Source organism: Exophiala xenobiotica (genome assembly GCF_000835505.1).
Source record: "Exophiala xenobiotica strain CBS 118157 unplaced genomic scaffold supercont1.6, whole genome shotgun sequence".
Classification (NCBI taxonomy): Eukaryota; Fungi; Ascomycota; class Eurotiomycetes; order Chaetothyriales; family Herpotrichiellaceae; genus Exophiala; species Exophiala xenobiotica.
Genome location: NW_013562489.1, coordinates 900,896 through 914,305, shown reverse-complemented (window position 1 = coordinate 914,305; position 13,410 = coordinate 900,896). Strand labels below are relative to the sequence as shown.

At 52.0% G+C, this 13,410-nt stretch overlaps 4 protein-coding genes across 4 annotated transcripts; all 4 read right to left on the bottom strand.

Annotated features, from left to right (window-relative positions):
- Positions 1–48: 48 nt before the first annotated feature.
- On the bottom strand, positions 49–4,443 carry PV05_09638 (uncharacterized protein). The gene is made up of 3 exons (XM_013455984.1): positions 3,704–4,443; positions 979–3,640; positions 49–930 (listed from the first exon to the last, which is right to left on the bottom strand). Exons 1-3 carry the CDS (start codon positions 3,830–3,832, stop codon positions 764–766), a joined length of 2,958 nt encoding a protein of 985 aa, XP_013311438.1. The 5' UTR covers positions 3,833–4,443; the 3' UTR covers positions 49–763.
- Positions 4,444–4,861: 418 nt separating this feature from the next.
- PV05_09637 (uncharacterized protein) lies at positions 4,862–7,816 on the bottom strand. The gene has a single exon (XM_013455983.1). It carries the CDS (start codon positions 7,648–7,650, stop codon positions 4,957–4,959), a length of 2,694 nt encoding a protein of 897 aa, XP_013311437.1. The 5' UTR covers positions 7,651–7,816; the 3' UTR covers positions 4,862–4,956.
- Positions 7,817–7,878: 62 nt separating this feature from the next.
- On the bottom strand, positions 7,879–9,609 carry PV05_09636 (isocitrate dehydrogenase [NAD] subunit 1, mitochondrial). Its single transcript, XM_013455982.1, has 5 exons — positions 9,471–9,609; positions 9,349–9,412; positions 9,219–9,293; positions 8,251–9,154; positions 7,879–8,195 (listed from the first exon to the last, which is right to left on the bottom strand). Exons 1-5 carry the CDS (start codon positions 9,501–9,503, stop codon positions 8,108–8,110), a joined length of 1,164 nt encoding a protein of 387 aa, XP_013311436.1. The 5' UTR covers positions 9,504–9,609; the 3' UTR covers positions 7,879–8,107.
- Positions 9,610–9,806: 197 nt separating this feature from the next.
- PV05_09635 (uncharacterized protein) lies at positions 9,807–11,905 on the bottom strand. Its single transcript, XM_013455981.1, has 5 exons — positions 11,376–11,905; positions 11,309–11,318; positions 10,634–11,216; positions 10,126–10,583; positions 9,807–10,068 (listed from the first exon to the last, which is right to left on the bottom strand). The coding sequence occupies exons 1-5, from the start codon at positions 11,795–11,797 to the stop codon at positions 9,919–9,921; spliced, it is 1,623 nt and encodes a 540-aa protein (XP_013311435.1). The 5' UTR covers positions 11,798–11,905; the 3' UTR covers positions 9,807–9,918.
- Positions 11,906–13,410: the final 1,505 nt, after the last annotated feature.

The following is a 13,410-nucleotide window of genomic DNA, read 5'->3' as shown; positions in this document are numbered from 1 at the left end:
TCATGCAGCACCAGAGCCACGCAAGAACCGGCATCAAAATGCTTTGTACTCGTGCATTCTTGATTTGTTTTGAGCTTGGCTGGCAACAGTCTCGCCAATTTCTTGCTAGAGCAAATCCCAGCAAGTTTGAGGAAGTCACTTAGACCTTGTGGGTGACTCTCCATAGAAAGTCTGGTACAAACACAAAAACCCAGTGATTACAACACATTTGGTGAAGATTTATCATCCCATTCTCATTCTCATTCTGCCATTGCAATAGGTGTCCAGGGAAAGGACTTCTGCGACGGGACTGATGAATGAACCATCCTCTACGTTTCAAGCCCACCTCTGTATTCCCGGGGGAGCACATCAATAAATCACGACACATATGCCACGCAGCACCCTGTAACTCTTCATCCGTAACGCCAGCTCCAGTTTCTCATGACGGGGTATCTTTCCATGTCCAACACCTTGTGACAAGCTCGACCGTCTCTTCATCAAAAGTGGAGCGGCTCATGCTGATCGTTTGAGCAATAAAGACCATACGCCATAATATGACCTGCAATTCCACGCTGTACAAATGGTTCGTCAGCCACCAATGTTCCTTCGAGTTCAAGCGTGGTGACACGTAATTAAATATGAGATTGGTGTCCTCCCACCGCCGCTGGAGGATCTGTCTGTAGAAGATGATTGATGCCGATGAACGCCTGACTGAAAACGCCGTCTCGAAACTAGTCCTGAAGAACCCGCAGGCAGGAAAAGCAGCAAGTCGTGGAGAAATAACTCATGATCGTGGCGGGGTGATGAGAGCAGCGGCGGGATTGCTGTCTCGATTCGATACTGGAGGAGAAGCTCTGCTAGGCGAAGATATCGACGGAGCTGATGCTCGCTTTTGTATGACCTGTAGCTTTCGTCGAATGATTGTAAGTCTTCCGCGAATGCTATTCACCACTAGACGGGTGTCAGTACTAGAAAGATCGTTTCGCATGCTCGACTTACGATTCTTCACGGTCCTCCTGTCTTCAGCTTCCAGTCCATTGATTGGTGCTGTATCCTCCTTTTCGTCTTGGTCACTGCTGGTGCTTCCATGCTTGGACATTACGTCTTCATCGCTTTCCATGACTGCTTCGAGCATCCGGATAGCCGTGACGTAGGAGATCTCACATCCAGGCAGATCTTCGTTCGTCAGCTCATTGATGGCAGCAGCCCGGCTCATCTCTAAAGCACGGTCATACATGAGCTTTTCGGCTGTGATGCCGGAGCTCACGACGACCTGGTCGGCTGAGGTGCCCATTCCAGCACTGGAAGCAGTTGCAGAGGAAATGTTGTTGGGATGACTTGGATGATCCTCCGGCAGTCGTCGTTGGCTGTCGATGAGCTTGAGCCGTACAAGGTCGGCCTTCTCTAACACTTCGTTGAAGCGGTTTCTAATCCATTGCACAACATTGTTCATTCGCTGACCCGCGGCAGCTGCTGATCGATTGGTTGCCTCATTCGCCGCCTCGGCACGGTTCTTGCGAGCCCACCAACGCGCTGCAATATCCATGGCTTTTGCGAGTAATGCCAGTGCTTTAACGTAGAGCACCAATGCCTCCTCAGCAACAATCACGGTGGCTTCGATAGTCAGGTCTTCATTCGAGGCACCGAACGGGCTGTCTTGGTCGGTTCCGTCCGAGGCATGGCGCAAGCCAAGGCCAGGTTGAGAAGGAACAGCTGGAGTAAGCTGTTTATACTTGACCTCAGCAAATCCATAGACCACGTCACTTCTGGTGGCAATTTCTTCGACTGTTTGCACAAACTTGGTGTCTTCGTCGGCAGCTGGTGCTTTCGAAGAGTCTCCAACCATTATCAGACTACTCTGGGCGCCCGGATATACCGGAAAAGGGCTGTAATTGACCGGAGGAGATTTACCGCCTCGCATGAAATTCACCGGTGGAGAAAACCCGACTCCGAACAAACGACCACTCGCCATGTTCAAGGCTTTTGAGATGGCGGATGTTGCCGAGTTGGGGCTGGGCCCATATCGTCGTTCATAAGAACTTTGGCGATTGTGCAAGGTATCGGGGCGTCTTCCAGAAGCGATCTGAACTGCTCGAGACGCGCTGGTTTGTGCGCCTGTCGCAGACCCCGGAACCCCTTGAGTGGTGGCTCTACGAACCATTGCTCCGGCTTTAGGCGACGCCGCTGCTGGGCTGTTTCTGTTCAGGCGTGGATTAGCGTCGATCTCGTCAGCCAAAGCATTGACTTCAACAGCCTTCTTCTCCACCAAGACGTAGTCTCTCTCGAAGGCAATATCTTGGGCTAATCGTTCTCGCTCGTTCTCTTCCTGTTGCTTGCGTGAGGCAGTTCCTTGATCCTCATCGTATACCTGGCCGCGCAACGATGAAGGTGGTAGCTTATGCGAGCCTGCACTTGTTTGACGAGCCATAGGAGTCGACGAGGGCCGATAGACCAATTCCTGTCTTCCTGGGGCAGTGGCATGCGGATGTAGAGCAGGACGGGGTTCGACTGGACTCGTTGGAGAAGCTGCAGCTGAGCCCATCTCATCAGCTGTTCGTCGCACTGTCACTAGCTGATCTTTCGTAGCTGATGTTCGTCGTGTCACTGAATAACTTCGTGGCAAATTGTCTTCGGAAACAGTCTTTGAGGAATCGCTATAAGGACTCTCCGGTTCCGTCCTTGAGCCTGGACGAGCCATGCCGGTAGGGTCTGTTCGACTGTTTCGTCGACGATCTGTCTCAGGCTCTGTTGGCTGCTCGGCCACATCTTCAGGATGCAAGCCTGGGATAGGACCAGTGATGATCTCATTGCTGAAGAACTCAGGAAATGATAGACGTTCCTTCGGGTCCCTTCTAAGTAACGACCGAATTAGTTTCTTCATATCCTCTGATACCATAAACTCTTCAGCGAATTTGATCTTGTCTTCACTCTTTTCAATCTTTCGTAGCAGTTCAACATGATTTGAAGCTCTGAAAGGTGGTCGCGCCGTCACCATTTCGTATAGGACCGTACCAACAGACCAGAGATCAGCCTTCGCATCGTATTTTTCATAACGCAAGATCTCAGGCGCCATATATAGTGGTGACCCGCACAATGTTTCCGCAAGCGCTGTGGATGGTAATGATCTGGCAAATCCGAAATCGGCGATCTTGAGCATCGGCAGAGATTTGATGCCGCAAACCGGACTGAGAGCGTCTTGACTGGGTTGATAGGGCATGGGTCGAGGCTTGTGAGTTTCGAAATAGGCAGGTGATGGGTTGAGGAGTAGATTTTGCGGCTTAACATCGCGGTGAATGAGGTTTCTAGCCCGCAAGAACTGCAGAGCACTTGCAAGCTGCTGTAGGAAATGTCGGACCACCACCTCGTGAAGACCGCCATGTCGAGGATTGGGGTATTTCACCATCATATTGCCCACCAGCTCACTGTCTTTTATCTGATCCCGTCTCTTGATGAAATGTGAAAGATCTCCCAGAGCTACATATTCCATCACCAGATGAATGTGAGCACTCGACTCTTTGCAGTCGATTAGGGCAACGATGTGTGGATGATGAAGGCCTTTGAGGATCGAGATCTCGGAAGTCAGGTTGTCTCTCAGTTTCTTATTCAGTTTCGCCATATTGACAGATTTGATCGCAACGATACTTTGGCCGCCGGAAGAACTCTGATAGCATGTCAGTGGAGGTCCTAGAAGACCCCGAGACGTAGATGACTTTGTGCGACTCACTGTGTGGACAGCCTTGTAGACTGTTGCAAAGCTCCCTCGGCCTATCTCTTCATGGCGCTGGAAACTGCCTATTTTGTCCGAATCCTTTGACCTCCTCGGTGCGGAGGATTGTAATGTTGTAGACGCCATCTTCACCTCCTCCACCACTCCGGGTGACACGGCCGGTCGAGCAGGCAGAGGCGAGGATATGGTGGGCGTTATCTTCTCAGTTGCGGATAGTGGGTGGCGGTTATGTGATTGAACATGGATTGATCGAGATAGAGGCCAGGCTCGCAGATGTACTGGAACGACAGGTAGATGGGTGGAAGGAACAGGCGACGGGCCACGAGAATGTGGAGATGGCGTGCAATTGGGACGGCAGGCTGCGTCGATTCGGAGGTTGTGTGACCTGGCGAGGGGGGAAAGCCCAACAGACTCGGCAAGGATTGATTGATTGAGTGGATGTTTGATGGACAGCTAGCTCACATCGAGCTCAGCGGGTTGGGGGATGGATGTAAGGGTGGTACTGTAGGTCGGTCGTTGGCTGCGCGAGGTGTGTCGAATGACGCAGTTTGAACTGGGCCGACTTGTTACACCCGAAATAGAAGAGAAAGCGGCTGGGGAGCGCAGAAGAAGGAAAGATAACGATAGATCGATGAAAACTAAGAAATGATCAGACTCAAACAGGGCGCGATGGTAACATGCAATCATGGAATGGTAAGGTTAGTCACGCACGTCAAATGGTGCGCGCGACATAACAGTTGAACCAGTGAGTCCGGATGATGTGCACTTGCCTCACCTGCACACGATAACACTGATAACAGTCACGTGATAGAAAAGGCGGCGAGGCGAGTGCTGTCTGACAAAAGAAGTCCATCACATCCAGAGAGCTAACGGCTCGACGGTCACTCTCATTTTGCACGGCTGGCGCCCATCTGGACTAATGCGTAGATGTCCGCCTTGGTCAGACCGTGCTATTTTCCCTGTCCCCAGGCAGAAGGGCGATCATTGAAAGAGGTAAATCATTCCCCTTGCAACGAATCATCTCCATCCGTGTCCACACTGTCCTCAAACGGAGTCAGCCGATCGTCTATCAGTGTGGATTTGGCTCCCGGGCTCAGATTACTATCTTTTAGGCACGGCCGGATGCTCTGTGGCGTCCGCGAAGTCAGATGTGGTGCTGGGAGCAGTCGCCTGATCAAATTGCAGGCTGTACACTCACGAGGCTGAGTACGTTGCACATTGTATGTTGTATGGCTCAGCCTAGGGGATGTCTATATATTCAGCCCTCGGACCAACAACCACAACCCCACGGGTACCACCACATTATCGTTCGCCGCAGTCAAGGTGCTCTCCAGAAGACTCGCTCCTAGTCCTGCAACAGCACATTTCCCTAGTAGCGCTACCACTGATTGATCATGCCAGGTAGCCCAGCCGCCCAGTCTAAGCCAGACCCAGCCCATCGATAGACCACAAACAACCGCGAAGGCAAAAGCAAGGCTGCCTTCCAAACTCTTTCCGCCTGCCCAGTACCATTTTGTCTCCCCGTAACGCCTGCCGATTAAACTTGCCGCAGCATCGCCCATGCCAACACAAATAACACCACTCACCATGCTGAGATCGCGAAGAGGTGTTTCCCACCCAATCCACGGATCCTCACCTCCACGCGGTGCCGCAGCCAGTGATAGCCATAAGGGAATGGCACATCCGATGAGCAAGAAAATATGCGACACGATAATTGGGCCACGATAGTCTCGACCATCCACGTACGGAGCCAGGAAAGTTGTAAGTGGTCTGGAAAGCGGAGGTAGTTGCGAGGCCCGGAACAGATCGAGCAAGAGGAATATAGCCAGCATCAGGCCGAGTGCCAGAGCAATAAAACAAGGATCCACGAAGATGGTAGGCAGAAGCATGGCAACCATGATACCATGGAAGACTTTACGCCTTGTATCGACCTCAACCATAGAAGTCAACTGGAGCACCGCCGCGATGCCGAGGAGCAACACTACCACGCAGTAGATGCAGATCAGGAGTCGAGTATTTGCAGGTCCAACGAGCTCTTGACGGAGAGCTTCGGCAGAGAAGGGTGGATGAAATGTTGAGCCAGACGACGTTCGTGCTGGAAGACAGATCCATCGCTCGAGGTTGTTGCTAACCACCCAAAACCTGAATGCTGGGATGTTGCCGAAAAGGTAGCCTAGAGCCCAGCCAAATGGCTCATGACCCGATAATGCTCGGGCGCCAACATACAGCCGGACAGGGCCTAGTATTGTGATGATGACGAAGATATATACAGCCGCTGCGTATCCGTACTTTCGCACTCGAGCTTGCTCCAAGGTAAATGACAAGAAAGCGTTGGGCGGACTCGTCGTGGCTGTCGGCTTGGTCCTCTTCTTTCCTTGAGAATCTTCCTTGGAAGCTGCATTGTCGACCACGGCGATCGTGTTTCGTCGAGAAGCTTTCGAAAAAATCGGGGTATGCAACGACGATACCTTCGAGATCGGCTCTTCGACTGCGGACATCGCCTTCCCAAGAGTCATCGTCGAGGCTCTTCCATTGATTTCCAGTTTGAGCGGAGGTCTGCGCCTGGACATCGGCTGAAGCATGGGTGGTTCGTATTCGCTTTCAGAAGAGTTTCGCCGCCTCCGCTGCAATTGTCCTCTGGTCAAAAGCAGGCATATTGCCTGATCGATCTGGAAGATGAGGCCTGGCTTAGGACGTCTCCGCAGAAGTTTCCAGGTTGGTACCCTCGCAAGTGCGACTTCCCAACCCAGGAGCTTTTTGCAAGTGATGAACACACATAAGCCCCCAAGCCAGAGCATGGCCTTGAGGATTTCTGCCTGTGGACTGCGTGCGAAAATAAGCAGATGAATCAGTGCGGTTGAGAGGAGTCGTAATTCTGAGATGTCGAGACTCGAGGTCGTGAGATAGCCAAGGACCGTCATTAGTGACTGATGAAGAGGGTACAGCAGAGCTAAGTCCTCCCTTGCTAACAGACTGTTCGATCCAAGTCTCAGAGGCAGTGGGGTTTGGTGGGAGTTATATGACCATCGCAGGCTCGATGAATCCAATGGTAGTACGGTAATAAGCCAATGGATGTGATCTCCTAGAGCCGGGATCCCTGGCGTCCCTGTAATCAGGGGCGGAATCGATGAAAGTGCGCACACGACGGCCACCGGAAGAAATGTACTGCACCGCTGGAAAAGTGAAAGCGCGATCAGGACTGGTAGCGTAACAGGGTATAACAGAGGTCCAGGGTCAAACCGAGAAGGGACGTGGAACCCCAGGCGGAGAGCTTGCACGCAAGACTTGCCGCTTGCACGAGCGCGGAGAGCCAGGCGGACCGGGAAGGCGAGATAGAGCAGCGGCGGTAGCAAGAGGAAAGTCGTAAGCTCGTTCAGCCAGCCCGACAGCTCAGATGCGCCTCGCGTGCTCGTCCAGACAGTGGCACCAATTCCGCAGAGCAGCAGCGTCTCTGTGCACCTCCGGACGATCTCTCTTCGCTTTCGCTTCTTGTATACTTCGAAGTCCTTGATCTGCTTCCCAGGTTGAGGTACTTTGTTCTCAATCTTACGACTCTCACCAAAATAGGCATATTCCCGTGCCTCGACGAAAGCTGGGGGCGTCGGTAAAGGACTCGCTGCAGGAGTCAGTCCCCCCGGCGACCTTCCCCGGAGCCCTTTTCTTGCACGTAGCGGTGGTGCAGGTAGTCCTTTCAAAAGGGGCCCTTTTTCGTCATCTGCCTCTGTCCCGCTTTCGCTCGACTCTGAGCGACTGAGGGCCGTCGTAGGGTAGCCATTCGGAGCATCTGGACTTGAGAAGGTAGATAGGCCGATCGGTTTCGTTAGGCTGTCGCCTCGTAGGTGGTAAGGTGTGCGGGTACGCTCAAGTGTTGGACTCGACTGATTGTAGATGTCCTGCGAACTGGATCGGGCGCTGTCATTGCTCGTTGGCTTCAGTGAAGTCATCGGAGGACAGGCCGCAGTCAAAGGGAAGCGAATATCGTGCGCCGGTCATTCATGTAGATCGGCTCATGGCGGGCGAGACTGAGGAAGAGGTACAGCGGAGGAGATCTCTGACGATGTGGCCATGTCTTTAGTCTTGTTGGGATGACAGGGAAACTTCACATGCTATGCGAAAGAATCTGGTGAGCTGCCACCTTGGTCACATCCGACCTGTCTTCAAGTCTTTCAGCAGGGAGCCGTCATTCCGTGCCGAGCTCCCCCCAAACCACATAAGTTATTAAGCAATTTTCTTTCACGTAGGGCGAACCTGTGCTGTGCAATAGATTCGTCTACAAGTATCATTTCTAGCATGGATGCAAAGTAACTCATACAATCTGCTGGCTGTAATCAATTCCCCAAATACCTAGGTACAGAACGGCTCCGTGACCGCGTCGTCCTCCGGATACTACAATGCATGTCTTTACAATTCCGCCTCCATCTTGTCCAGAATCGTTCGGACAAACTCGTGAGTAGTGCTGTCGCCTCCCATATCGCGAGTTCGTACCTTTCTGTAAATAATGTCAGTATGAAGCGACGGGTGCCGTCAATCCGGATTCAACTCACCCATCAGCGATAACATCGTAAACCGCTCTTGAGATGCGGTTAGCATGGTCATCAAGACCAAGGTGTCTCAGCAACATAGTTCCCGACAGCAAAAGTGCGGTAGGGTTGGCTTGATCTTTGCCCTGGATATCAAGACCGACGTGCCGGCATCCGGGCTCGAAAACGGCGACATCACGGCCCATGTTGCAACCGGGAACAACACCGGGTCCACCGACCAGGGCAGCGGCAATGTTGGTGAGAATACCACCGTAAAGGTTAGGCATCACCATGACGTCGAATTGTTGAGGTCGAGATACAGCCTGCATAGAAGCGTTGTCGACGATCATGTCGTTAACTTCCAATGTGGGATAGTCCTCTCCGACTCTCTTGACAGTGTTTCTGAAAAGGCCGTCCGCAAGCTTCATGATGTTGGCCTTATGAATGCAGGTCACCTTCTTTCTGTTGTTTGCAAGGGCAAAAGAGAAGGCGAATTTGGCAATGCGTTCCGACTTGGCTCGGGTAATGATTTTGAGTGATTCGACCACACCCGACACAGATTGATGCTCCAGACCAGAGTATTCACCTTCGGTATTCTCACGCACAATGCAAAGATCCACATTGTCGTGCCGCGTCTTCAGTCCAGGAATGTTCTTGACCAGGACTACGGAAGCGTAGATATCGAGCTCTTGTCGCAGAGCCACGTTGAAAGACTGGTGACCTGATCTCTCGATTGGTGTGTGCAGAATGCCCTTCAGCCCGAGCTTGTTCCTCTTGAGGGACGCTATTGATTCTTGGAAAAGCTCCTCTGAGTGCTTGTCTCCGGTATCGACACCAGACACATCGACTTGTTCCCACTCGATAGGTACGTTGTCGGCTTTGAAAACGGTCTTTACTGCTTCGGCCACCTCGGCACCGATACCGTCACCTGTAGACGTGCTGTGTGAGCAATTGAACCTCTATGCCTAGCCATCACTCGAGATCTGCCGTACCTGGAATCAAGGTCACTGTGTATTTTCCACCATATTTCGTAGGCTTAAAGATATCGGATTCGACCGTGGCGTAGGCTAGGAGCGGTTCTTTAGTTTTCTGCGTCTTGTCCTAGAATGCGTTGATGCTCACATCTTGCTAGGAATGGAGATGTAACCTGGCGTCTGCTCGCTCTCTGGGCTGCGCGGAGCAACGACTGTGGAAAAGCTCGTCAGTCTTCCGGAAGCTGCACAAATTGTGCTGGAAAGTCCTACCTGCGCGCTGCGGGTCGGCCTCGCTAAAGACATTGCAAGGAACTGCTGGAGGACGTCCAGGTGAATGTTGGCCAGCAGAGTTGAGCAGGAAGAAGTGCGATGCGGTGCGAGTTCAGTTATCAAGGAGCTTTTGTTCTGCAGAAGCAAAGCAGAGTGAAAGAAGCTCTGCAGGCCCCAAGCCAATCACAACCCACATGGAGCCATGACGTCGAGTCCACTTGCGTCAAGAATTTCCTCTCGTTCCGTGCAAAACACCCGAGGGCCTCCAGCCGTGCTCCGTTATCTTGCTCCATACCTGGTAGCGACGTAGGTAGGAATATTGATCAGCACTCAGGCTTATGAAGTATCATCTACTATTATTGCTTGTTGGACTGCTAAACTATTGACTATACCGAGTCGAAGATACCAACCGAGACTACTATGTACCATACCAAGCGTTGTCCAAACCCTAGTTCGTCTTGAAGTTCAATGGACCTTGAGCATGTCTCAGCTTCGCGCCAAAGAATTGCAAGAAGATTATGATGAAGAATGCAGCGCCCATGATCGCGCTCTCAATCCCATATTCGGTTTGAGTACCGGCCTTTGTCGCCCAATTGATCTGAAACGAATGTCAGAATGCTGCTCATCGGCAACTATCAGCATAGATGGAACTCACTTGAATGTATCCAACAATGAATCCACCGAGAGTTCGAGCAAAGTTCAGCCAGGCTGCGCACTCTCCGCCAGCTTCAGGGTAGGCATCAAGAAGGTAAGCCCCCACTGCTGCTGTGGTAACAATGGTTGCAAAGTTGTGCATTGCCCAGCCGACAGCAAGAACATAGTAGGAATAAGTCTGAGGATGGTGCAGAGTGACGCCAATGAGGTTGTAGCCGATGAGCTTGAAGGGCAAGACCAGCCAGAGCACAATCAACCTGTTTTCAGGATCGATGCGGCCTCCGTGGCGCTTCGCCCAGAGCTTAGCCACCAAGTCGAATATAAAGTGTCCAATCGTCAATCCCAAGATGGCTCCAATAACAGGGGCGGTATAAATGGCTGCCAGATTGCGATAGCTGAAGTTGTAAGCTGGGATGATCAAGACTGAGATTGTGGTGTTGTTGCCAATGGTCCACGGGACTGTGAATGGTCAGCCAGACGCCACAACGGAGTAGATGGGTATAGCATACAATCAAAGAAATAGAACAAGCATATCAAGAAGACGGGCATCTTCAAAGCCGTATAGGCCAAACGACTACCAGCCTCCCAGAATGTGTTTGTTGTGTACCTGGTTCTGTACTGCTCCACACCCACGACTCGAAGCAGTCGTGACTTGCGCTGCGGGATTCGGTCTGGCATCAAGTGCCGCGGGTAGAAGGTCTCATCACCAAACAGGAACGTGAGGGCCAGACCCAGAGCAATGATACCAAAGTCGAGCCACATCCCAGTTCGCCAGGAAGTGACACTGACAATGGCTGCCATAAACTGTGGGCCCAGGAAAGGAGAAAGGATGATAGCAGTAGACCAGATATTGATCTTCTTCGCGTGCTGGTGCCAGAACCAGACATCCTTGATCCACATGAGACCGCCACCCGCTGCGGCAACACAGAAGAGACCGTTTAAAATGCGAGATGCCATGTAAGATTCGAAGCTCTGAGCAGCAGCAGACCAAGCAGCTGTACCTGCTGACAGACAGCCGAACCAGAACAGCACCGGGAGGCGGCCGAAGTAGGCAGAGAGCCAAACAGTAGCCAATCCGCCCACGCCCAACATCTGCAAAGCATCAGAAAACCGTATCGATGAAGACAAGGGGGCAAAACATAGGAGTTGTGCTTGAACAGCACACTCTTTCAGAGAATACTTACGAAAGTGTTACTGCCAATAAGTTAGCTCTTGATTATTCGAACCAGAGAACAGCGAGCAAATACATACCCAGCGGTAGCATGGTTGACCGTGTTGGGAGAGATGTGCCATTCCTCAGCTTGTGGGATCAGGGCACTCGCGCCAGTCGCAGCAGAATAGTCGGCGGTACAAGCATTAACAGCAATGACAACGAGAATAAGGCTCTTTTTCCATCGGGGCCAGTTCAAGGGATCCTCAGGGTCTTCAGTAGGCTGAGGAATCAACACAACGCCTTTCTTCGACTTCTTTAAGGCGACATCGGGAGCAAGGCCCAGCTTCGCCTTGAGTTGCGCCTCATCAAGGACGTAGCCCTCGGTCTCACCAACACGATCGAGATCGATCGTCGCGCTTTTGGCGACAGGCTTCTCCTTGTCAGCGTCTGCGCTCGAGACAGAAGGAGTGGCCGAGGCAGCAGTAGCCTGTGGTTCTGGTTTAGTGACTTCTTCAGCCATGGTTGCAACGAAGGAAGAATATGAAGGGGGCAAGAGTGGTTATGGGAGAACGAAGAGGTTCGACAGCAGACAGAAAAAACAAAATTAAGCCTGGGGAGTGACGGGGGGTCGTGTGCCTTGAAATATTCACTGATCACCGCTCCTCAAGACCCCGTCCACCGTTTAGGGCCAGCCTTGTTGGGCCCTCGTCTATACCCCCTTACTTTTGACGGACCGTAGCCGATAGCGATCTAAGAGCGGACCTCCGACGCCAATGCTCATGTCAGATGTCGGTAGAGCACCATGAACACCTCACTGGACCAATCTGGGGTTGAACAACACCTGTTTGGTTTCAGCAGCATGCACTCACCTGCAGACTTTTCCGTCGTTTTCAAGGTGCGACGGGGGACACCATCAAATGCAATCTTACACGAAAAAGCGGATTGGCAATTGCTGATTAGGGAGTCGAAGTCGAGCGAGGAGGCGATCGTGGCGTATTTAGGCACCTACGATTCGACGGACCGCAAAAGGACAATTAAAAGGGGGACCACTAAGCCTAGTGAGCCCGTGACCCCGCCATATACTGCTAACGGATTAGCTTGCCGGCCTCCAAGTTTAACTTAGCACTTTAGCTGTGGTTAGCGGACCATCATGGGACTTATCACAAGACTAAATTCTCACTACGGAGAATAACAGTCGATATGGGCACTACGGATGGGGCAATATAGGAACTTTCGCATTTTTTAGGCCACGGCAACCCAAGCACGCCCAAGGGAACCCGAAGGCAACCCGTAACTCACTCTCAGACTCCGACTCGTGATTTGACTCAAGCAACAATTTTTCTCTCTGAGGATCCACCGCACAGGATGAATTCATACACGACTTCTCCTGGGTTATGTTCCTTGGACGAAAAGACGAAACCCGAGCAGTATTCCTGTAAGATTGTCCCATGCTCGCTTGATCCGCGCTCCGACCAGCATCACCATCCTGAAGGATATAGCAAATTGTGACTCGAGACATCGCCGTGATGCAGGACCGAGACAGGCATTTGGTCTTACAACGCTTGTGAGTTGAAGGGGACAAGAGTGGCCAATCACTAGAAACAAACCAGAACTGTGACACTTTGGGTCGTTGTCGCGCCAGAGCAGTTATCCATTGTTGCGACTTTCCATTTGCAATTTGAGCGACCTCAAGACAATGTTCAGGATAGCGTTCGTACGCTTTCGCACGGCATACACTTGCTTCCAACACCGCTACGACACTTATGGTAGCTGGCAAGTATCCGAAGTTCTTCAGCCGATGCACCCCTCAAATTCCCCAGATTCAAGCTTCCGCTTCTTGAACCCCACGATCTTAAGGCCAACTACTCGATTTAGACGATTCGCGGTGTCGACAGGCTAGCGTTGGGAACAAAACGAGATGCCAGATCGTGGTATCACAAAGTGCTCGTTTTCGGACGGCACTTCTATCGGCAGAAGCTGGCTTCGTGCATTCGCAAGCGCGGGAAGCCAACCGTTGGGCAATGAAGCCGTGATCAGAGGTCATCTGCCGCGCACATCGGAAGTGACCCTCTGGCTAGGTCGCTGTACGCCGAGCTACCTGATACGCATTAGGCGTGATGGGTGCATCGTCTG